Source organism: Hyla sarda, chromosome 4, assembly GCF_029499605.1.
Source record: "Hyla sarda isolate aHylSar1 chromosome 4, aHylSar1.hap1, whole genome shotgun sequence".
Classification (NCBI taxonomy): domain Eukaryota; kingdom Metazoa; phylum Chordata; class Amphibia; order Anura; family Hylidae; genus Hyla; species Hyla sarda.
The window spans coordinates 281,269,964-281,296,025 of NC_079192.1; the positions used below are offsets into that span (position 1 = coordinate 281,269,964).

At 38.7% G+C, this 26,062-nt stretch overlaps 1 protein-coding gene across 2 annotated transcripts in view; it reads left to right on the forward strand.

Annotated features, from left to right (window-relative positions):
* The window catches only part of KITLG (KIT ligand), a 59,488-nt gene extending 42,043 nt beyond the window's left edge, over positions 1 to 17,445 (forward strand). For both annotated transcript variants that reach the window (XM_056574392.1, XM_056574393.1), the window contains exons 4-10: positions 2,376 to 2,537; positions 4,384 to 4,540; positions 4,628 to 4,690; positions 11,326 to 11,447; positions 11,936 to 12,009; positions 12,689 to 12,744; positions 15,279 to 17,445. In XM_056574392.1, coding sequence (XP_056430367.1) covers positions 2,376 to 2,537; positions 4,384 to 4,540; positions 4,628 to 4,690; positions 11,326 to 11,447; positions 11,936 to 12,009; positions 12,689 to 12,728 — 618 coding nt within the window. In that variant the 3' untranslated portion in view covers positions 12,729 to 12,744; positions 15,279 to 17,445. The remainder of the gene's footprint in view (positions 1 to 2,375; positions 2,538 to 4,383; positions 4,541 to 4,627; positions 4,691 to 11,325; positions 11,448 to 11,935; positions 12,010 to 12,688; positions 12,745 to 15,278) is intronic.
* Positions 17,446 to 26,062: the final 8,617 nt, after the last annotated feature.

A 26,062-nucleotide genomic window follows, 5' to 3' on the forward strand; every position in this document is an offset into this window, starting at 1 on the left:
CAGGTACGCACTCTCTTGTTTATGCTCTCTGCCTTGTATTATTTTGTTTAGAAAATATTGCTGTCATGTAATGACCTGTCATTACCTGAATTACATTAAGGGATTTCTTTTTGTTGCCTGTTTTATATATTTTTAAAGGATAATATGCACCAAGAATTTACCCCAACATTGTCACTTTTAAACTTATCAAAAAGCTGATGTAAACTGATACAAGCAATCTGTTTTTTTAACTATACATTCAAAACTGATCCTCTATAAAAATGGAAAGTTTACATTAGTTTATCATTCTTTCAAAATATGATTCATTCAATTACGTAAACTGACCAAACCTGAATGGATCACAAACACTGATGTGAAACTAGCCTAACTTGTATGCTGCTAGAGTTGTATCTGTATTTAGGAGAGGTGAAGAAATTGGGAAATTCCAACAAAGGTTGTTTCCAAGTTTTTTTGATTCCTTAATGTCATAACTTCCAAATGATGCAACTGCATTGGCAAAGGATTTTTTACTGCAGAATAGTTAAACCCCAAAAAATTGTGAAATCGGTTATTATAGTTGACCCTCAAAAGTATTTTTTTTTTTAAAGTCAGCATTTAAAGGGGTTATCCAGGAAAAACTTTTTTTTTTATATATATCAACTGGCTCCAGAAAGTTATACAGACAGCTTCTATAAAAAAAAATCTTAACCCTTTAAGTACTTATGAGCTGCTGAAGTTGAGTGGTTCTTTCCTGTCTAAGTGCTCTCTGATGACACCTGTCCCATGAACTGTCCAGAGTAGAAGCAAATCCCCATAGCAAACCTCTTCTACTCTGTGCAGTTCCCGAAACAAGCAGAGATGTCAGACAGAAAAGAACAACTTAACTTCAGCAGCTGATAATTATTGGAAGGATTAAGATTTTTTTTAATAGAAGTCATTTACAAATCTTTTTAACTTTCTGGAGCCAGTTGATATAAAAAAAAGTTTTTCCTGAAATACCCCTTTAATTACCATGAAAATGTGTCATAAGCAGAGCTTAAAGCTGTAGGTATATAAGCTAGACAGAGTTATGCTGACATCTCAGTGAACTAGTATCCTGCCTGAGGTGTCCTCAATGTCTTTTCTGAGGTCTCTTCAATGTCTTGTCTTATGTGTCATCAGGAGAATCCTATTTCTGAAGCATTTATGTTACTTCTTAACAAAATACATTATTTCTATTTATCTCTTATCATAATGACACACTACTGCATAAGAGATCAATACCTATAGGACCACACATATTGACTAATGAAACATGCTCAACACATACACCGGACCAATTTACTTACACAGTGCAAACTTTAAATGCATCAGACTAAAGGTATCTTAGGTTGGTTTACTTCAATCCAAAATTTTGCACTAATATTTTGGAGCATAGAAAAAAAATTAAACAAAGCCATGTCCCTTTTACCACTTTGTTGGACCCATCGAAGAGGTGTCTAAAATTTTTATAAAACTCATCATAAATGTGGCATATGACATCATTTAAGACAGCTTTTAGGCGCAAAGTGTGCCAGTATTCTGGCCAATTTGCAATAGTTAATCGGGGCTATTATTTTTGTACTCTGATGGTCCACAAATGACGATCGGGCAGTATGGAACTAGACAGGCAGGTATTTTAAAATGCAATTGCTTAATAATTGGAGTCTTGACCTAAGATGGCCATTAGCTAAGTAGAGGACTCACCTCTGAAATGCTTTAGCTGTTGTTTATTGGTGTTCTAAATGACAGTCTTAGTTGTCTTTAAATGCTAGCAAGTTTTGGCGACATGGAAGACATTTTTGCTTAGAAAGGAAAAACACATTATAAGGAGCATGGTTCACACTGAAGCGTGTCCTGATGCTAAGCTCCAATGATATCGAAGGAACCTTAAGACAGACAAACATTCACCTACAACCTTTGTTGCTCAATCAATAATTGGATTGACATATAATGTATTTTGTGCTCATTCTACCTTTGCTTGCTAACATAGGAAATATGTGTTGTACTTTAAATTTTTGCCATGTGAAGAAACTTATTTTATCCTATATTTAAAAAAAAAAATGCTTAAAAATCAATGCTGAATATTTTTTGGGTAAAACATCATTTCCACTTTCTGGACAAAATGATTTTGCATTTGAAACAAACATCTGTACTGGATAAAACAAGGCCAGATGGTAACTTGAAATGTAATTTAGCTATTCTGACATAATGGCATTCTTACATCATTTTGTTATCAAAAGAATAGCTTGTTGCCGTACTTTTTTATGGCATATTTGACATCAGAAGAGCTTGATTTACAAGCACATTGTACATTTTCCTAAGACTATGCCTGTCTGTTGTGCATATGTATTTATTTACACCCTTTTGTGTTACAGGCAAAACACTGCTGGTTATACGTGATGGTGCATGAATTATCCAGTCGCCTTGAAGTACTTGTAAACAGATTCGCTAATACATCACAAAATTATAAAATCTTAGGAGACCTGACCCTAATTTTTCGAGAGATCAGGAACTGTGTCAATCTCAATGAACAAATGGTAATTCTTTTTATTTTATGTTAACATAAACAATTTGCAAGTCTGCAGGGCATCAAGCCAACAAGTAGTGAGTTGAGTCTCGCCTTTTTTCTACTGTATACATTATAATAAATGTATTTACCTATCTAGCTATAATGGGGAACAATTTGGTAGCAGTATTATGATTTAAAGTGTACCTGTCTTATCCCACACAAAAAAGTTATATGTTACTCAGTATCTAATCCTGTTCATATATTTTTATGTGTCTAGCACCTATATTTCTCTCACAAATAACTTCTATCCTTTGGGGGACATGTCCTTACTCTGCATGACTCTTCTTTCTTCCTTAGTCTTCTGTGCTGGGTCTCTTCATCCAATCACCGCAGGCTGCTCTGTAACCCCCTCATCTCTGATTTCATGCTTTAGTCTGATAGGACAGGGGTGAGCACAGAGGAGTGAGCACAGCGGGGTGCTAATCCCACCCTCACTTACTGGACTTTGTCCATGCCTTTGCTTCAGCTTGGACAAAGATGTTGCTACAGCCAAACAGGATTATGATCTGGATGGGGTGTTTTTTTATAAGCCATGTTTTCTAAATAAATAAAAAAAAAAAAAAGGAAATAACATTTTCTTATGAAATATTTTAGAAAGGTTAACGTTTTTAAAAGATCTACAAATTGTATCTAGGAAATGGGTAAAAAAGGTGTTCCTCAATAAAGGCGCTGGTCCATGAATACATATAATGGTTTTATTTTCATGAATATAGCAACGCGTTTCGACCCCTGTCCGGGGTTGAAACGCGTTGCTATATTCCTGAAAATAAAACCATTATATGTATTCATGGACCAGCTCTGTTATTGAGAAACACCTTTTTTACCCATTTGCTATTGCCTTGCTACCGGTGAGACTGACGTCACTCCGGGAAGTTCCTCGTGGCAGCTGTCCGGCTCTCCTTCTTCCTAGATGCTACTGTAGGTGTTGTGCCCTCAGCACAACACCGAAGGGTAAGGACCCATCTTTCCCTTCATCCTGATTTTCTTTCCCAGACGATCCTCACCCAGGGGCGCACCTTTTGCTGTGTTTTCTCTCCTCTTTGCATTACAAATTGTATCTGGCAGTGCCCATTTAATTTTGAGTAAATTGCAATTTAGCTATATAATAATGGGTAGCATAATACAACACCCTATTACCGACAAATTAAAAGTAAATGGGTTTTCTGTCAGTTGACAAAAAACTCCATTCTGGCTTGTTCCGGCTGGGGAAAGCTCAAGTGTTCCCCGCTAAAAAGTGCTGCAATGACATCCCATACATCCTGCAAATGACACTGTAGCCAATCACTGCTCAACGTGATTCATCTTCTTCCTGTCTTTATACAATGTTTATCGTGGTGCAATGCTGTATCACCTTTGTGCATTCAAGCCAAAAGAAAACAGTACGGAGAAGTTCAACATTAATTTAGCAAAAACAAATCTAAAACACAACTGTAATAGACTTTCTTTAAAAAGAAATGAAAGAAGCTGAAGGCCCCCCCACCGAGTAGAGAATGTAGCTGCAGGCTAAAACATAATTGCTGGAATAAGCAGCACATTCTTCGGGCATGTGTAGATAGGGGAAAGAACTTAACCCAGTAGCAAAAATATGGCCTCTTGTGACTTCATATGCATTCTGTGACTATAGTACTTAAATATTTAAAATTCATTCTGTAAATAAATTATGCTGAAAACGCTAGGGGATTAAAGAGGATTTTTATAAGATTATGCATTCCACACACTTTCAGGTTAGCACATCTCAGCACAAGTTATGAGTATTGTTGATTTGAAAGCAATGTTTGACTTCTACAGTGACTACTATATTTTTCTGTTTACAGGATTTTATAGAGGAATATTTAGATAATATTTCAGAAGGGGAATTTGTACCCAGAGAGTTTTTTAATTCAGTGACCAGCACATTTGATGTTTTCAAGGATATAAACAATACAAATTATAATACGACATGTGATCTCCCTACAAGTGATCCCGAGTTAAGTAAGTACTAGTACTGAAATGCATTGGTCACTCTAACTGCCATTTATAATATTTAAGAAAACAGATACATGCTATTGTCTGTTTTAGGTTATATCACAAATGGAAACACACAATATGCATCAAGTCATTTAAGAAATAGCACCAGAATTGGTAAGTAGAGTACATCAAGTAACTTTCAAGAAAGAAATGTTATTTCCCTGTTTAAAACCATATTCTAATATAATAATAGGCCTAAAGGGGTATTCTGGCCAGACATCTTATCCCCTATCCAAAGGATAGGGGATAAGATGTCTTATCGCGAGAGTCCCGCCATTGGGACCCCCAGCGATCTTGGTGCAGTTCCCTTTGGATAGGGGATAAGATGTCTAAGGCCGGAATATCCCTTTAATTTTTCTAATAGCATATATGGCTGGGGTGGGTTAAAAAAAAAGTGATGCTTCATCAAACACTATGTAATGAGTAGACTTTAGAGGACACTTGAACTTTCCTTATATCCTATATTTTGCAGGAAATATTTATTTTATTGGTTACAGGATATTGTTTTAGATATTCTCTTGGACTATATAGTGTAAATTGAAGCCCATAGATGGGAATTACACAATATCTTGCTGTATACAGTAAATTGTATGTATCTCGGGTAACACATTGTCTTGATTAGTATTCACTGTATCACTGTTGGCATTGTCTTATTCTAAAAGGTAAATTCCATAGCGCAATATACCTGGAATGGATACTGTAGAATTTACACATTGGGGGAGATTTATTAAAACCTGTGGAAAGAAAAAGTGCAGCAGTTGCCTATAGCAACCAAACAGATTGCTTCTTTCATTTAAAAAAGGCCTCTGAAAATGAAAGAGGCAATCTGATTGGTTGATATGAACAACTGGTCAACTTTTCCTCTGCACAGGAGCAATCTCCACCTATGTCTGTTGTACAATAACTATTAAGATTTTGATTGCTGTACAAAAAAATGGCCTACTTCTTATAGGTGGTAAGCCAACCCAAACTTACAGCACAGCTGTATCTACTGTTATTGTTCCTCTATGATAGTCTTCACCCATTTATGCTGCAAATTCTTTTAGATTTGCTAATGTGTCAATGAATTCATCCTTTCAGGGACCTTTGGGACCCCAGTGCTCCACTTTTACCAGCTATATTATATAACTATATAGTAAATTAAAGATGTTTTGTTATTTATATTAATGAATTCTTGACTAGCAATAGATAATAGAATGTCTTCGGTGACAAAGCACTGTAAGGCTGGGTTCACACTACGTTTTCTCCCATACGGGAGCGCATACGGCAGGGGGGAGCTAAAAGCTTGCGCTCCCGTATGTCACCGTATGCGCTCCCGTATGTCATTCATTTCAATGAGCCGACCGGAGTGAAACGTTCGGTCCGGTCGGCTCATTTTTGCGCCGTATCCACGGTTTTAGGTCCGGTTGTAAAAGCGCATACGGCGCAAAAATGAGCCGACCGGACCGCTCATTGAAATGAATGACATACGGGAGCGCATACGGTGACATACGGGAGCGCAAGGTTTTAGCTCCCCCCTGCCGTATGCGCTCCCGTATGGGGGAAAACGTAGTGTGAACCCAGCCTAAGCCTTACATTCCCAGTGAGCGTTTCTATACAGCACATTTATGAAGCGTTTGCCATTTTTATTTTATTAAGTAGAGAGTCCAACAGCCTCAGGATATGGTAGAAATCCCTTTTTATTGGCGAACAAATACTGGAAATGTAAAGTTTCGATCCCAATGGGTCGAAATATTACATTGCCTGTATTTTGATGCCTATAAAAAAGTGATTTCTACCTTATACAGATACTATTGGACTCTCTGCTATGATAATTCTTGTGTGACCGGTTTTAGACCACTGGCCTACCAACCTGTATCCCCTTATCAAATGATATCTACATTGCTGCTGTTGAACTGTCTCTTTATTGTACATTGGTATTGCTGCAATACTGTAGAACAGCTGTGTCGCTGTTTTTTTTGGAAGAAACCATCTGTTTTTTTTTTTTTTTCATCCAAGATAACGTGTAAGCAATAAACATCAGAGAAAATTTTTTTAGCATGATATATTTGAGTACAGTTAAGGTGTGACACTGCCATAAGCAGATAGATATAACATCAGCAGATAGAACACTAATATTTCTGGATTAATTTAGAAAGTAATTAAATGATATTCGCATAATGAGGAGCCATACAGCAATATGACCTAGGTAAAGGTCTTGTTCAGAACCTCCAGGCATCTACCATGATAAACATAACAAGGATAGGATAGTCAGTATTGAGCAATAAATGTAATTACTAATTTATGATTTCAGTCCATTTTAACTAAATTACACTACCCTGGAGCTTTAATACAAAGTATGTAAACTGGTTGATGTGTTATAACACAACTACCTCACAACTAACGGTCAACGCACTTCAGAATCTACCGGCCTTTAGTCATGACTATGGGTGGTCTTTACTGCTGTTTTTACTGCTGCTTTGTCACCTGTGCTGCCACAATAAAGTTTGAATTATACTGTATATGCTAGAGGTCCTTCTGTTGTTGTTCTAAAATTAGTGCTCCCCAGCACATCCTGACACCCATTTCCACAGTGAGCTAATTCTATAACTGTGTTTTATTATGTATATTACAGTATAGTCTTGAATGTGGATTGTAAACTGCATGGAAGGCAGCACTTTTTTACCTGTGCATGTCTATAGAGATGAGCAAATTTACAGTAATTCAATTCGTCACAAACTTCTTGGCTCGGCAGTTGATGCCTTTAGCCTGCATAAATTAGTTCAGCTTTTACGTGCTACGGTGGGCTGAAAAGGGTGGATACAGTCCTAGGAGAGTCTCCTAGGACTGTATGCACTTTTTCCAGCCCACCGGAGCACCTGAAAGCTGAACTAATTTATGCAGGATAAAGTCATCAACCACCGAGCCGAGAAGTTTGTGGCAAATCGAATCACTGTAAATTTGCTCATCTCTGCATGTCTACATAGGTTGATGGCATAGATTCCATCTATAATTGAATGCATGGTACATAAGATCTGTTATATTCTGTAGAAAGGAAGCATTAAAGAATTTGCCTGAAATAGCAATGGAGCTGAGCCGCAAAGCCAAACACAGCCCATGGACAAGAGTGGTGCTGTTTTTGTTGGGCCGAGACAGAATACAGACAGCTGGAAATAGCAGCCTGTATTCAGTTGATAAACCCAGATAGCAATGATGGAGATTTGATATCAATAACATTGGTCAGCTGAATTATTGAATTCCTCTTGTTCATACACTACTGATAATAAATGTATATCAGGTAGCAAGTGTAAAGGCAGTTCCCTAATATTCAGTATTAGAGGTGCATGGTTAAAAGCAAAAACTGCATTACCATGAAGCTTAGACATATAAACATCCCCTACAATTATTAATCCTGCCAACACAATTTTTACAAAGTACCTGTTCAACAAACCATGTTTAAATGTAGCTCTAGAGCCCATGAATTTATTGATATTTATATTACGTGTACTGATGTTATACACTTCAATAGCAGTGTTCTGTATCAGATTAACCTACTCCAAATATTTACATTGTCACATATTCCCGTGCTATACACTTTGCCTTCCACTTTCTAAATACAGAGACGTTTGCCGTACTTGAAATACTTTCAAGTTTGTATTTTTTCCTTTTGTGACTTTACATCAAACTTCTGGCAATCTTTTCAATCTATTAATCTTATTTATAAAATATTTACACTGAACACTAGTTGGCGAGGATGGAATGTAATGTCATGGTGTAGCTACCACTTTACTGCTATGTTTGGTATTTCATTTGGACCTGGTGCTCCTACTGCTACATAGTGGAATGCCTACTCTATAAATACACTTACTTCTTTGTCATAGTTATTTCTGATCTTTGGTTCAGTTCACAAAGGAGATGCTGCTATGTACATGCACTAAACAAGCTAAACTGTGTGCTGCCCTACTTTTCATAATACCCTGTCCGCCCAATCTGTGCTACTGCCATGATATCAACTATATTTTCAAGAGACTGGCTGTTACATAATAGGAGGCCCACATATATTTTAAGAGGTCTTATGTTGAGGTTTTTTTTTTCTATGTGAACAATGCCTTCCTATTTCCACTGGTTATATAAATAAGCAGTATTGTACTCTGAGCTGCAATGTTGTAAGGCAACATCTGCATAGAGTTAAAGTAAAAGTGAAATATTTTGGCGTCAATCCTCCATCCTCATTAAAGGCTCATCTTTAGTTTGATGTCATATGGAGAACTCTATACTGCTCTCTTTACCATGCTTTATTAGTTCAGGATGTAATTCCATATGATCCCAATGTCTCCTTCAGCTAACATGTTTAGTACTGACGCTGGACTGTTTCAAAACAGATACCAGCTATTGACAAGAAATATATTATAGCTTATAAAAGGTGTTAATAGTAGGAATCTAATGATTGTAAACTCTGCAGGGAAGGGAGAGTTTTATCTTGAGGATTAGCTTACTTCTTAAAGGAAAACTGTCAGCAAGTTCACCCACACTAAACCCAATACGCTGTAGCGAGGGACTGGCGCATGCACAGTGGCACTGTGCATACGCATCATACGCATGCACTCTGCAAACAGGGCACAGCGCTCAGGGGATATGTGACTCCACATCACTAGGACGTGGAGTTGAAGATAATGAATATTCACACAAAACGGGGTGGGCATAAAAACTTCAGTGCGGGAGGCCGAAGCAGATGGCTGGCAGGGGTCCCGCCTTGAAAGCACTAATCATCCACTGAAGAAAGGAACATTACAGAAGCATAACTCGGCGGCTGATGGACCAAAAAAATTAAGAGACCCCTGTAAGAACTCCTGTTCACCCACACTATAACCCAGTGTATTGGGTTTAGTGTGGGTGAACTTGCTGACAGTTTTCCTTTAAGAATCTTTAATTGCAAGGTGGTCACGCATATTAGACGAATGTCAGATTTTCCTATTTTCATACCACAACAACATATGTTGACAGTTGGACTTCAGCATGCTGAATCCGTTTGTTCTTCACGGGAGATAAGCTGCCACCTGGATAGTCTAAAAGAGGCCTATTCTCTTTTGAGGCCTATTCTCTCTATTGAGAACACATGCACTCCTGTCTGGACTAAGGGTACATTTGTATGGGTTCAAAAGAAATAGCTGGCATAACTGTATTATTGCCTTAGGAGTGTCTGCAAGATTAAAGAAAATAGTTTTTTACTTTCATGCTGCCCAAACCATGAGATATTGGAGAGGTCCCTGGCAATTTCTCCACTCCTCACCAGCCATGATTGATAGATGTCTCTCTGTTTGGATATAGGGCCCCCATCAATCAAGGCTGGCAGGGAAGGCAGAAGACACTGGGAACCATCCAGATTACTTGTGGTTTAGGCAACATGAAAGTGAAAACATGTTCCTTTTTAAAATTCTTTACTAGTCCCAATAAATAGCTATGTTTTCTATTTCATACACATGGCAGTAACGCTTACCAGTTGTGTGGTTAAGAAACATGTATGATTACTCCAGGACATGTTCCCTTCAAATATCTTTCTTAGTTATACATTTTGTATACAAACTAAATAAATGGGCAGCCTTGCAATACATGGTCTAGGGGATTCCTCTAGAGCACGAGTTTCTTTGCAAGGTTAAAAGATAGCAAGGGTTAAGAGAAAGGAAAAACTTCAATGAATTAAGTGAATTAACCCTCTATTTCAGTAGGCTTGCTGTCCCATGTATCCGCTCTATTCTTTATAAGATAGATTATTTTTATATTAAAGGAGTAGTCCGGCACGCACTTTTCTTATTTTATCCCTTCCGGGCTGCAAAAAAAAAAAGAAAACAAACTTTCTCTTACCTGCCAACGCGCCCCAGGAGCTCCAGTACAGGTGTTCGGTCGCCGGGCTGTTTGCTTCCTACTTCCTGTTAGCCCGGCACGTCGCACGGAGCTTCAGCCTATCATCGGCCGCAGCAATGTCCCGCCTCGGCTGGTGATAGGCTGAAGCTCCATGTAGCATGCCAGGCTAACAGGAAGTAAGAAGCGAACAGCCCGCCGTCCGAACACCTGTACCGGAGCTCCTGGGGCGCGTTGGCAGGTAAGAGAAAGTTGTTGTTTTTTTTGCAGCCCGGACGGGATAAAATAAGAAAAGTGTGCGCCGGACTACTCCTTTAAGTTATAAGCACCTTTAGATGATTCCCTATTGGCAAAGAAAGTTTATAGTGGGTCTAAATACTTGGATTATTAACATTTTATACTGATAGTTTAGTTGCTGTAACATCCACTTTCCTGCGTTAGAAAAGTGGAATCTGTTTATTTTTTTCAGTAAACATGAAGATTGTTGAGTTACACAAGTTCAAAGTTTTATACAATTTTTCACGCTTTATTATGACATGTTCAAACTGATACCAGGGGAGGAGATGGGACAGATACGTTAAGAGGTGTTTTCAGCACAAGCATTTAATATTATTAGATAAAACATAGATCCATCATGACTTGAGGGGTATATTGCTATGTTATTAAGTAAGTGTGTTGTTTGTCACAATACGATAACCAGGATAAACTAGGTGAACATACGCAAATACCAAGTAGAATAGTTTGTACAGTAAATTTTATACAGCTTAAAATTAGCTTGCTTAAAAATTGGTAACCGTATGTTTTAAATATTCATCTTGTGCATGGGTTTAGTTTTTATATTAAATATTTTTTTGTATTATTGTTGTTATAAGATTTATTATTTGGGTATGTAAACTATTCTGCATGTTTAGTTCCAGGGTACACAGAATCAATTGAAATGAACAGCAGACTGCCATTACAGTGGCCAAGCATAGCCTCAATAGCATTGATGTCTATAGTCGTTGGATTTGCCTTTGGTGTTTTATGTTGGAAGGTAAGTTATAGTATGCCTAATAAAGTAGTAAGTAGTAGTAGTTAGGTGGTAACCCTAGTTAAATGTTTAGCTCTTTTAGTATTGTGCATCATCTGCAAATGAAGACCAAGGCTGGTCATACACTTAGCCTGCCTGTTGGATCTTATGACTCTCTGACCTCCCAAAAACAAGTATACTTGACTTAACCAGATTACATGCTCACTCACATCTGGTAGCAGCTTATCTCCCAGGTAAACAAAAATATCAGCTGTATAGTGGCAGGGCTTCCAGCATTTCCACATTTGTACCATTACTCACCTCCTTGCAATTCATTTAGCCATAATAGATTCACACTGCTCATTTTAAGGCCACTTCCTTCTAGAGCATCATAATACCTACAGAAGCAATGTAAAATCTTAAAATTACTCTTAAGAATATATATTTTTAAAAGTATTTTAGGAACTAGGTTCTGTGTATGTAACCCATATATATGTCCCTTATTTATTTAGGTGAAGCACAGAAGAGGCCATACAGAGACTGCAATACCTGGGATCACCGTTGATCAAAGAGAGGCTAATGAAAAGTATGTACTGCGTGTTGCTTTCTGAACTTCATATACTTCCTTTTGTGCTGTATTTTTATTTTAGAATGAACTGAAATATAACAAACTAGTATAGCATGGCAGAAGGTGCATCATAAATAGAGATAGAAAGAAGAATGTGGAGCATTCACTGGCTGAAACTTATTTAGTCTCTTTTCAGCCAACTGGCATTACACGCTTCTTATATGTATAAGAGATGTCCAGGTAACTGAAAGAGAATGGGGAAAAACTCCTGAATAGAGCTGAGCGAATACACAATAAGAGTTACCGAATTGGTCATTTATTCATTTAGTCTTCTAAAAGTCATTTCAATCTGGAATGAGACAATCCATTACACAACACACTAAACAGCCCTAGCCAAATATGTTTTATATTATTGTATAATCTATGACAGAGCTTTTCAAACTTACAATGTTGATGACAACTATTTTAGACTTGCATAGTTTGCTGATGAACCCCCTGACGTATCACCAGTTGCACATATCACAATGAGCTTCCTGCAGTTTTAGCATTACAAACGTGACTGCTACCCCCTGTGCCATTTCATTTTGTTGATTGTTTTTTTCCTAAACAGTAAGTTAGAATGTTTTCTCCCATCAATATTGTGCTGCACGATTGTAAAATTAGCATTGTTAATATATTTCCTAATATCTCTTTTTAGCATGCTACAACAGACAGCAAGAGAGGTCTCTGTAATATAGAAATCACCAATATCTGGTAAGTAAATGCTACATGTAAAAGGACACTTTTCAATATTTACCAGTATGAATCTTGGGACAGATGTGGGCCAAAACATTTCAGAAATAGTCCACATATTATAGAGTTGTCTATGGGCTGTGTCCAACATTACAGTATGGGTCCCTTCCCTTTCCAGACACATCTCATGGAAAAAAGAAACTTTTTTTTTTTTTTAACATTTAGACAACCACTTTAGGCTGGTTTCATACAGAATGACACTAAGTTGTAAAATGTGTTAAACAGCTAAAATGCTATAAAAACACGGCAAAAGGGACCTTAAAGGGTTTGTCCAGGGACTTTATATGTCACCAGGTTGGGATAAAAAATGTGTACTTACATGCCCCTATTCCCCTTCCACCATCATTTATAGAAACATAGAATGTGTCAGCAGATAAAAACCATTTGGCCCATCTATTCTGCTCCATATTCTGAATACTATGAACAGTCCCTGACCTTATCTTATATGAAGAATTGCCTTATGCCTATCCCATACATGCCTAAACTCCTTCACTGCAGCTACCCACTTCTGAAGGAAGGCTATTCCATGCATTCACTACTCTCTCAGTAAAGTAATACTTTCTCATATTACTGCATAAACCTTTGCCCCTCTAACTTAAAACTATGTCCTCTTGTCGTAGTTTTTATTCTTTTAAATGTACTCTCTTCCTTTAGTGTGTTGATTCCCTTTATACACTACTCGAAAAAATAAAGGAACACTAAGATAACACATCCTACATTTGAATGAACTAATCGTATGAAATACTTTCGTCTTTACATAGTTCAATGTGCTGACAACAAAATCACACAAAAATTATCAATGGAAATCAAATTTATCAACCCATGGAGGTCTGGATCAAAATCAAAGTGGAAAACCACACAACAGGCTGATCCAATTTTGATGTAATGTCCTTAAAACAAGGTGGTGGTGGATGGTCTCCTGAGGGATGTCCTCCCAGACCTGGACTAAAGCATTTGCCAACAACTGGACAATCTGTGGTGCAACATGGTGGATGGAGCGAGACATGATGTCCCAAATGTTCCCAATCAGATTCAGGTCTTGGGAACCGGTGGGCCAGTCCATACTATCAATGCCTTCCACATGCAGACACACTCCAGCCACATGAGGTATAGCATTGTCTTACATTAGGAGGAACCCAGGGCCAACCGCACCAGCATATGGTCTCACAAGGGGTCTGAGGAGCTCATCTCGGTACCTAATGGCAGTCAGTCTACCTCTGGCAAGCACATGGAGGGCTGTGCGGCCCCCCAAAGAAATGCCACCCCACACTATTACTGACCCACCGCCAAACCGGTCATGCTGGAGGATGTTGCAGACAGCAGAGCGTTCTCCACGGCATCTCCAGACTCTGTGACATGTGCTCAGTGTGAACCTGTTTTCATCTGTGAAGAGCACAGGGTGCCAGTGGCAAATTTTCAAATCTTGGTGTTCTCTGGCAAATGCCAAACATTCTGCAAGGTGTTGGGCTGTAAGCACAACCCCCACCTGTGAACATCGGGTCCTCATACCACCATCATGATGTCTGTTTCTGACCGTTTGAGTGGACACATGCACATTTGTGGCCTGCTGGAGGTCATTTTGCAGGGCTCTGGCAGTGCTCCTCTTTGCACAAAGGTGAAGGTAGCGGTTATGCTGCTGGGTTGTTGCCCTCCTATGGCCTCCTCCACGTCTCCTGATGTACTGGCCTACTAGTAGTACGTCTCCTGATGTACTGGTCTCCTAGTAGCGCCTCCATGCTCTGGACACTATGCTGACAGACACAGCAAACCTTTTTGCCACAGTCCCCATTGATGTGCCATCCTGGACTAGCAGCACTATCTGAGCCACTTGTGTGGGTAGTAGACTCCGTCTCACGTTACCACTAGAGTGAAAGCACCACCAGCATTCAAAAGTGACCAAAACATCAGCCAGGAAGCATAGGAAGTGAGAAGTGATCTGTGGTCACCACCTGCAGAATCACTACTTTATTGGGGGTGTCTTGCTAATTGTCTATAATTTCCACCTGTTGTCTGTTCCATTTGCACAACAGCATAACTTTTCCTGGTAAGTTTCATCCTGCAATTCTGTTGCCTAGTCCTGCTCCCCAGCACTTCCTGGTCCCAGTTTTAACACAAGAAAGTGGCAGCTTTGACCTGCCTTAGCAATTGGTTGAGTAGTCACTTTCTTGTGTCGAGACTAAGTCCAGGAAGTGCTAAGCAACTAGACTAAATGTCTTCAAAATGGCAGCAGCAATGGGTCATGGCAGGTGAGTACAGATTTTTGGAGCTCAGTCTGAGCATATTTAAACATAAAAGATGTCCCTGGACAACCCTTCAAAGCCAATAATATATTTATTTATTTTTTAAGCCTGCAATATATTTTTAGCAGACTAAAGTTCAGTGTTGTGTAAATGTTCTAAGCTTTTTGTTGTATACATGACCATCCTATGATAGGAATCTCAAAGATATGAACAACTATTTAAGAATTTTCATCTATGTTTCAATTTTACCTACAGGTATCGGCACTCTATTAGCTTTATATCTGGAACAGTCGAAAAACAGCCTCTTACTCTTGTGACGCAACAAACTGTTATTTGGACTCTTTTGGGGTGAATTCAATTATTGCTACCTGAATTGACACCACTTACAAGAGTTTGTGCCTCACTGGATTGTTTACCGTGCACACTTGCCCTGTCTGTCTGCTTAAGACAATAGCTATGATTTCTGGAGAACCTGTAACAGAAGATAAATGGAGGACCAGAGCTATGCCAAACACTAAACACTTAGAGAGCAATTCTATGGTAGAGACATTATCCTGCCAAGATGAAAAACAGATTTTAGGATTACTGGATAATTTTGTCTGTTTTGCTTGTTTTTCTGAGTTGTTTTACCATTTCCATTGATGAAAGTATGTAACACTCCATAATCATCCTGACTCCTGGAATATTGTCACACCGTGTCAACGCAGCCCTCTGACAGTACCATAAAATGAAGAAAATTCGACAGCAACATGTATACAAGGCAAAGTTCTCCATATACCTATATACTTTTTAAAGTTCACATAATAAATATATTTTTTTATATTGGACACACTTTTCTGTACATAAAGTATTATAATATGTACCACTTGCATTGAGTCGGTAACTCTGTTGGCTAAATGGGCCTTTTAGATATAAATTAAAACAAAATAATTATAAATAATATAACCAAATAGGAATGACATAATCTATTTAAATCCATTTCACTGGGAATTACTGTGGCATAGCTCTGATTTGCAGTCATACAAAGGGTTAATGACAGGAATTGTGCCACAAGTAATGTTTCTCCAGCAAAGTACCATGGGAAATTTAGTGCTGGTGCTGGTGACAAAAAAGTGTAAAAAGAAAAAAAAATACATTCAGTCATTTCTTGACTGGTATAATAAAGTGGTCTGTATTTATATACAATTTAAATTATTTATTGCAACCATTTACTATAGTAGAAATTATGATCTTAAATACTTTATTACAAATCTGATGTCATAACATTAATAATTGATTTGACAGCGTATGCCAGTAGTAACATTTGCTTCTAGTGCTATATTGGAATCTGTTATAATATGTTGCTCACTTTTCACAAGAGCAGTAACCATAAAACGAAATAACGGTTCTGTGTTTTGTATTTTCATGTTAGATTCCATATTTTCAAAATGTGATATCAAAAGGGAAGTATAAACATGTTTGATGGGGAATTATTTTTTTTTTTTTTGGGATTTATTTGAATATTTGTTTTCCCTAGTTTTTATACACATATGGTATCTCTATAATAAGGCTTCTCTGGGTATCTTTGGCTCATAGGTGGTATCTTCTGGGTGACTTAACACGATGAAAGATAGGGATGGTAAATCACCAAGCAGTTGGAAGATCACTCATCTAGATGCCAGTTACCATTTCTTCTCTTAACAAACTGTGTTTAGCTGTATTGCCGAAATCTTACATTTTACTTTGACTGGCATTACCATTAAATAGATATACATCCAGTACATTGCATTAGCTTAATAAACATCTTTCTCTTCTTGTTTATGATTCGAAACATTGTTGAGCTCTTTTCTGTGCATGCCAAAAATAAGAACTTTTTGGGACTAAAGTAATGTGTGATGCTTGTGTTATATATGGTTCAAATATTCCAGGAACAAAATATTTACATTTAAAAGATGCTTTTAGATTTATGGTTTCCTAACTAGTTCAATAGTCAAATAGGCCCTTTTTTTCAGTGTCCCCACAAAATATTGACTCAGTTCAGTTGTAGTATTTCATACTATACTAAAAACTTCCAGCTCAGGCTATCTTAGTTTTTTTTTTTTTGTTCCTGTACATGTTAGTATCGATAGCTGCTATGAAAAGTGGCCTGGCAACGTAAGGAAATACCATAAGTAATGTCTCAAGGGAGAACTTTTCTAATCTGTTGTGCTTTTGAGTCCCGTAAACATATAACTGTAAAGCTATACATCCGGGAAATAGACCAAATATAGTCACTAGTTGACTACTTTCGATCCTTAAAGGATACCTCTCATCAAATAAACTTTTGATATATTTTAGATTAATGAATGCTGAATAACTTTCCAATAGCATGTTAATGAAAAATATGCTTCTTTCTATTGTATTTTTCCCGATCAGTCCTGTCAGCAAGCATTTCTGACTCATGCTGGAGTCCTAAACACTCAGAGCTGCCAGCCTGCTTTGTTCACAGCCAAACAGGCTGTGAACAAAGCAGGCTGGCAGCTCTGAGTGTTCTCCTTTGTGAACAAAGCAGACTGGCAGCTCATAGTGTTTAGGACTCCAGCATGAGTCTGAAATGCTTGCTGCCAGGACTGGTAGGGAGACCCCTAGTGGTCATTTCTTCAAAGTGGAAAATTAAATAGAAAGAAGCATATTTTTTAATAACATGCAATTGTAAAGTTATTCTGCATACATTAATCTATAATATATCAAAAGTTTTATTGATGAGAGGTACCCTTTAAGGTGCAATAGATCTTCTTTTACTATGACACAATATATGTCAGCATCAAGTTGTGATGTGAACAGCCCCATATGTAACATTTGTTTTATGTTCAAAGTTGTTGTCCTTAATATGTAATATAACAAAACACAAAATCACCATTTGTATTCACATTAAACGCCAAAGAAAATATTTACTTTTTTGTGTTCATTCACCCATGCATACAGAAACTTTAAGGAGAAATGTTTAATGCAAGTAAATATTTCCAAATATTCTGATATTTAAAGGGGTACTTTGGTGGAAAACAATATTTGTCATCTCAACTGGCTTTAGAAAATTAAACTGATTTGTAAATACTTTTATTAAAATCTTAATCCTTACAGTACTGATCAGCTACACAGTGCTCTCTGCTGACACCTTTGTCCATGTCAGGAGCTGTCCAGTTGGAGCAAATCCCCGTAGAAAACCTATCCTGCTTTGGACAGTTCCTGACATGGACATAGTTGTCAGCAGAGAGCACTGTGGTCGGAATTAAAAGAACTACAGAACTTCCTCTGTAGCATACAGCAGCTGATAACTACTAGAAGGATTAAGATTTTTTAATAGAAGTAATTTTGAAATCTGTATAACTTTCTGCCACCAGTTGATTTGAAAAAAATTAATAAAATAGTTTTCCACCGGAGTACCCCTTTAAAGAAGATCATAAGAATGTAAGGCGAGGTTCACACTCATTTTTTTTTACAAGGAGGCATATTTCATTGGTAAAGCTGCATCCGCGAATTTGTAGACAAATTGCGTCCCCATGTTAACAATTAATATGCTCTATGTAAGTCTATGGGATAGTGGTCATTTATTTACACAGCTGTAAAAAAGAAAATGTGGCCATATTTATATATATGGTGTGTTCGAGCGAACACTTTCCCATAGACTTACATAGAAGCACCTTAATGTAAAAAAAAAAAAAAAAAAGGCAATGTATTTTTAGAACTAGCCTCATAGCAATGTGTTTTTTTTCCAATTTTTTTTAAAATTCTGGATTTACTTAGTATTGTACAGTATATCAGGAATTTCCATATTTTTTTATTTACAAAAACTTGAAATATTTATAGTACAAAAGATTACGTTTATTTGCATGACTGGCTCTGTTTTTATGGAGAAGATAAAAGCATAAGTCTTGATTTACAAGGTGTTTTAATAAACTTTTTTTTCCTAATGAAAAGTGCTAAATATAAGTTGGTGCATTTCTAGAGTGACAGCCTTTAAAAATAAAATTACACACAAAACATAATTGCCAATGCATTAAAGTAACCAACAATAGCGTTGGTACTATCCTTTCTTAAAAGGCTTGTAGAGCGTTAAGCTGATGTTGTTTGTTTTGTGTGTGTTTTAAATCAGTGCCACACCTGTCCACAGTGGTGTGGCATTGCAACACAGCCTTATTCACTTTATGGAGCTAAGTTAATACTAGACACAACCTATAGATAAGTGTGCTGCTGTGTTTTGAAGAAAGCATCCATGTTTTGTGATCTGGATATTCTGCATGTTGTGAATGCCTAAAACAAATATTGGTACACAGTGTGCCACTCCTGTCCAAAGGTTGTGTCTGGTATTGCAATTTAGCCATAATTAAAAGTTTACTTTTTGATATTGTTTTTTACTTTAAAAGTCTCTATTACCTCATTCATGTCAATGGATCAAATAGATTATTGACTTAGACTTAAGAAACTAATTTTTTTTTATAAACCTATCTTTAACCTAATTTAGCCATTTTGAATGAGTGAAAGAGTTTTCATCAAGATAACACTTAGATTGGGTTACTCTTATCAATTTTTTTTGGGAATACTACCACTGCGATTTTTAAGCCAAAGCCAAAAGTGGATTCAAAAAGAAAGGGAAATATAAAGAAAGGACTTATACTTCACCTCCCTCCTACTTCTGACTTTGGCTCAAAACCTGCAGGCTGGGTTTCCATTTGTTTTTTATTTTCAAAAAGCCCCCCCCCCCCCCCCCAGCATGTTGAGACTATGACTTTATTATGAAATCGTGGCATTTCTCTCCTATAGAAGTCTATGGGAGAGAAACAATACAATTAAAACACAACGTGAAATTTGAATTGTAGTTTTTTTTCTGGCATTTTTACATTTTTATTTATTTATTAAGAGTTAAAAAAGAAGTGGACACAAGAACGGAAAAAGCTAATTGTAAACTATTGAAAAGTGTCAAATATTTGATCTAAAAATAATATATACTGGAAACTCCAAGTTTTCATCATGCATTACATTTAATTTAGGATAATGTACTTACACAAACACTACTAAAAATTATACCTTATGATTTCGTTTTTGCTTTGAAATGAGTGGTATGTTCTTTTGATCCTAGCCCATTTTATTTCTATTATTCATTTAGTTGTTTTCATTATAGAGATACTTTATATAAGCAAGAGTAATGAATTCTAACAGATCCAAAGCACTGCCGATTGTCTACTGGCAGCATGATGAATGATCATCTATAATCTCAATGTTGCCACTTTTCTTTTAACTGGTGGTATGATGATATGTATCCAAAACTCTGCCATTATTATTTGTGGTAACAGAAATGAATGTGTTGTGGCACTTGAGATAGTGAGGATGTTTACAGCAACAGTGCAGGTATGAGCAGTAGAACCATCAGAGGTTATGGTTTGGATTATATTCTGACTGCAAGCCAAAAGGAAAAAAAAATGTTAATCTTTTATATTGTGATATGTATATATTTGTTTTTAAAATGTATGTATGTATGTCCTGATTTATTTTTTACTGGTTTGAATTTGGTATTGCTTTGTATACATATACTTTATTGTTATAAATAAAGAATTCTATGCACTGCCATAAAACTGGTGTATTATCTCATCATAATAATATATTATAATAAAATACAGTTCTATAGCTCTCTAGCTGACATATATAACACTGGTAAGATTTAAAGGGGTTTTCCAACATACGGTGACTTTAACAATTAAGTGTCATACAGTGATGGACATGCTTACCAAGGATTCGTGCTTGTGTTGGTGGCAAATGGCTGTGTCCACCATCACGTTTCGGGTTTGTTCATGGGAACTGGCTACTTCTGGTTTCTGCTGCCTCCCTCAGACTACAATCCCCAGGATCCTTTGTTTCAAGGTGGGAGGTGATTTATTTTCCTCCCACAAAATGTTTCCCCATTGCAGCACAGCACAACCTGACACACAATCTGTGGATCTGTGTGATGATGAATGCACGTAGATGTGCGCCGGTAACGTCATCAGGTGGCTGGCCTCACACACAACAGACAAAGCAGCCAAGCCCCTTTTTAGCACCTGACTTGTGATGTAATGTCTCGGGCCACACAGCAAGCTGGGAAAGGTCTGATACAACACTCATTTTGTAGTCTGCAGAAAATGAACTTCAGCGGAAAAGGAAGACAAATAAATGTCATACCCGCCACCAAATACAGGTAGTAAAGTATATTAATTAATAGACTAACTTTTCTGCCCCGTGTTTTACGTTCAAAGAACCAAAAATCCTGGAATACCCCTTTAGCAGATGGACCTCTAGCCTACAGTGAGATAAAATGTGATTTTTGAACTACATGAACATACTTTACATCCAGTGGCGTAGCTATAGGGGGTGCAGAGGTAGCGATCCCACTGGGGCCATGGTGCCTAATGGGGCCCCAAAGCACATCTGCCCCATAAGAGACCAGTATTTTAATTGACACATAGGGCCCAGAAGCTACAAATGACGCCTCGGTTTACATCTTGTATAAATGTAATAAATAGCTTGTCTCTCTGGTATTCAATGAAAATGTAAGATCTTACTTGCGAAAATGAAGATGTCTTTAAAAAGCATTATTGTAAACTCAGTTGCATTGTGGAGGAAACAACCCTACCAATTATATTTCCATGAATAATATAACATGTTTCTAGCACCATATGTTTATTCTGCATTATTTATGGACCACGTCTATAAGGTATCCAAGCAATGTCTGCTATGTCTATACTCAAACACTACTCATATTTAACTTGATCTAGGAGACAAAATACAGATAGGGAAGTAAGGCGCTGCGTTTTTTTATGAATCAGAATGTTCATGACCTAAACTCTTCCTGACCTGACAAATCAGACAGTTGCACTTTGGCCTTTTACTCACCAACAATGGCTTCATTTCTTTGTTAAAACCCATGCTCACATATTTAGCCGTGGCTGAAACTTTGGACCTACAATCTTATGACTGAATATTAGCATAAAAAAATGTGCAGTGTGATGGAATACAATTTGGTCACAGCTTACCATCTTATTGAGAAAATTTCAGATGATAAAAAAAACAATAACTGGCAAAAAATGCTGTAATAACTTAAAAGGGTATCAAATAAATCAATTCAACTATACCTTATGGTTGTAAGACCTATCTCTGAGACTTTCACCTATCTGGGTCATTGTTCATTAGGATGGATATGCCATAAATGTTGAAGAAGGGACTAGAACCTTTTAAAAGCTAAATAGGCCTTTGAAACCATTGAATTCTGGTACTATGGGGATGCAAAGGACTGCACTGCAGCTGTGGACAAAAAAGTAGAAGTGTATGGGCAGAAGAGCTGTGCCTGGATCATTAGCAATGAGTGTTGGCTATAATATACAGCAGACATCCTTCTCTAAAAATTAACTCATACCGTATCCCAGATGTGTAACTAATTATAATGTAATATGCAATATATAATGTAATATGCAATATATAAGTGGTTAAACAGAGGGAGAATGTAGTGACATGGAGGCCTAACAAAAGCCCCCAAGCCTGCCGTATGAATGACCTTTTAGGCTTTATTTAGCATCCCACAGATGGCATTGTAAAGGACTAATTAAAATGAATAATGTTTATTAAAGGAAATCTGTCACCAGTGTCACCTACACTAACCTGTCAGTACCGACAGGTAGTGCAGGTGACACTGATGACAACAGTACCTACCTACAACAGTAATCTTCTCCGTTTGCTTCAGCTCCGGGCTCGGCATGGGGCACAGGCGGAGCTTAATAATGTTCCCGCTGTGGTTCTCTAGCAGCGGGACCCAGCAGAGAGCAGCAGCAGTGACGTCACTAAGCTCCACCCATGCCCCAAGCCGGAGCTGAAGCTATCGGAGAAGTTTACCGGAGATCCCCTGCACGGAATGGGACAAGGTAAGTACCATTGTCATCAGTGTAACCTGCACTACCTGTCAGTACTGACAGGTTAGTGCAGATGACACTGGTGACAGATTTCCTTTAATAAAGTGCATTAACTAAATGGAAAAAAAATGGTCACAGTAAAAAAAAATTAATATTTTTTTTCTTTAGTACACTGCTCAAAAAAATGTAGGGAACACTTAAACAACACAATGTAACTCCAAGTCAATCACACTTCTGTGAAATCACACTGTCCACTCAGGAAGCAACACTGATTGACAATCAATTTCACATGCTGTTGTGCAAATGGAACAGACAACAGGTGGAAATTATAGGCAATTAGCAAGACACCCCCAATAAAAGAGTGGTTCTGCAGGTGGTGACCACAGACCACTTCTCAGTTCCTATGCTTCCTGGCTGATGTTTTGGTCACTTTTGAATGCTGGCGGTGCTTTCACTCTAGTGGTAGCATGAGACAAAGTCTACAACCCACACAAGTGGCTCAGGGAGTGCAGCTGTGGCAAGAAGGTTTGCTGTGTCTGTTAGCGTAGTGTCCAGAGCATGGAGGCGTTACCAGAAGACAGGACAGTACATCAGGAGATGTAGAGGAGGTCGTAGGAGGGCAACAACCCAGCAGCAGGACCGCTAACTCCGCCTTTGTGCAAGGAGGAGCACTGCCAGGGCCCTACAAAATTACCTCCAGCAGGCCACAAATGTGCATGTGTCCATTCAAATGGTCAGAAACAGACTCCATGAGGGTTGTATGAGGTCCGGACGTCCACAGGTGGGGGTTGTGCTTACAGCCCAACACTGTGCAGGATGTTTGGCATTTGCCAGAGAACACCATGATTGGCAAATTCGCCACTGGCGCCCTGTGCTCTTCAAAGATGAAAGCAGGTTCACACTGAGCACATGTGACAGACATGACAGAGTCTGGAGATGCCGTGGAGAACGTTCTGCTGCCTGCAACATCCTCCAGCATGACCGGTTTGGCGGTGGGTCAGTAATGGTGTGGGGTGGCATTTCTTTGGGGGGCCGCACAGCCCTCCATCTGCTTGCCAAAGGTAGCCTGACTGCCATTCGATACCAAGATAAGATCCATCAGACCCCTTGTGAGACCTGTGATAAAGTGGCAAGGAAAGGGTGCATTTCTTTGACTCACTCTGGAGAATTCTTCACCATGGGCCTAAGTAATCAGGCAGCAGAGAGGAAGGTCTTCAAAACGAAGAGTCTCAGTCTGATCTGAGCTCTCCCTAGGAAACAGCAAGCCATTGTAAGGGGGAGACACGGCCCTGTTAGGGGAAGCACACAGCCGGAGTTGTGAGTGGCCCAAGTGACGGTGTGAACTGTGGGTAATCAGGTTGCAGGTGTCATATGTTTTAACTGGATGAGGGTAGCTCACCAGATACTAGACAGGGCATGCTGAGAGTTGTAGTCAGTGACCAGATGGTCTAGGATTTTATTTTGTTCCTGTGTTATGTTTGTTTTTGCCTGCAACTTAATAAATTAAAGATGGCGAGGTGCCAGACTTGTATCCTGAACTGTTGTCAGCCGAGTTATTGCAAGGAAACGTGTCCCGTGGCAGTGACCAAGAGCTATCCCCAAGGACGGTTCCTTACATTTGGTGGAGGATGCGGGCATCACGTTGCCAAGGGCAACCAACGAACAAGTTGGAGTTGAGCCATTGCTAGGAGCAACCCCCTCCAAGATTGCAAGTCCAAGGAGTCCAACAGAGGAATACAAGCACAGAACTAGTCTGTGGAGGAACATTGCTAGGGGCAACAGATCGCGGTTTTGGAAATGGAACAACGTCAGCAGGCCATTGCCGGGAGCAAACGATGCGGGCCACAACCGGTGGTCGCCAGGATGCAGCCGAGGACCCGTGAGTTGTTGGTGGGCTGAATCCTACTGTGGGTGGACTTGGACTGTTATCAGACTGTGTCTCGGATCATGCCTGCGGTAATTACGTGTGTGAAGTCCCGACCGGAGCCCGGTAAGACAGTTCAAATTAACTTTGATACATCTTTTGGGACAGTGAACCATGTGATGGAGGTTTGTGCAGGACTTACTGTGGAAATTGTTCTGGTCCGAGACTTTCCGTACTTTTGTCCATTGTGGGATGCCGAGAGTGCACCAGAAACTCTGCACCCAACGGTGCCGGAAGTAGTGTATTTGATGGACTGTGTGAATGGTGCCATAAATTGTAAACCCATGGAGGAAAATAATGTTTTTGTTGAAAAACTTGTGATGATGTGTTCCGATGTAAAGAGTTCTATTCCCACCTCTAGCAGGACAAAAGAAAACCTGTGTGAGCTGGCAATAGATGGTAACAAGGTGATGGTTTTGTTAGACTATAGAAGTGTGATAAGTCTGGTAAAGACCAGCTGCAGAAAGCCAGAGCCTGCTATAATGTTTCTGCAAGCTGGAATTTGGGGTTATAAAATGGTTCACGGATGTATTTCTTCTCCCTATATTATAGATCACAAGGTTGCAAGAGAGCCTTCCTTGGAGTATGAGGTAGTAGTGGGGAAGGATTTTCAGTTTTTTCGACAGTTGTGGGAAGATAGTAAGGTGTCTACAACAGGAACACCTGATAGGCTCACAACACTTGACTTGCACCATACAGCAGGGGAAAGAAACTCAGCAGAGGCTGAGGATGGGGTGTGTAAGTAGATCCTAGGTGTATGTCAGGTGGGGTGTGCCAGACCACTAGAGGAGCTAAAGAGCTTGTAGTCAGTGACCAGACGGTCTAGGATTTTATTTTGTTCCTGTGTTATGTTTGTTTTTGCCTGCAACCTGTATAAATGAAGCTGGCGAGGTGCCAGATTTGTATCCTGAACTGTTGTCAGCTGAGTTATTGCAAGGAAACGTGTCCAGGCAGTGACCAGGACGATCCCAGAGCTATCTCCAAGGATGGTTACTTTCAGATCATATGCTGGTGCGGTTGGCCCTGGGTTCCTCCTAATGCAAGACAATGCTAGATCTCATGTGGCTGGAGTGTGTCAGCAGTTCCTGCAAGAGGAAGGCATTGATGCTATGGACTGGCCTGCCCGTTCCTGAGCACATCTGGGACATCATGTCTCGCTCCATCCACCAACGCCACGTTGCACCACAGACTGTCCAGGAATTGGCAGATGCTTTAGTCCAGGT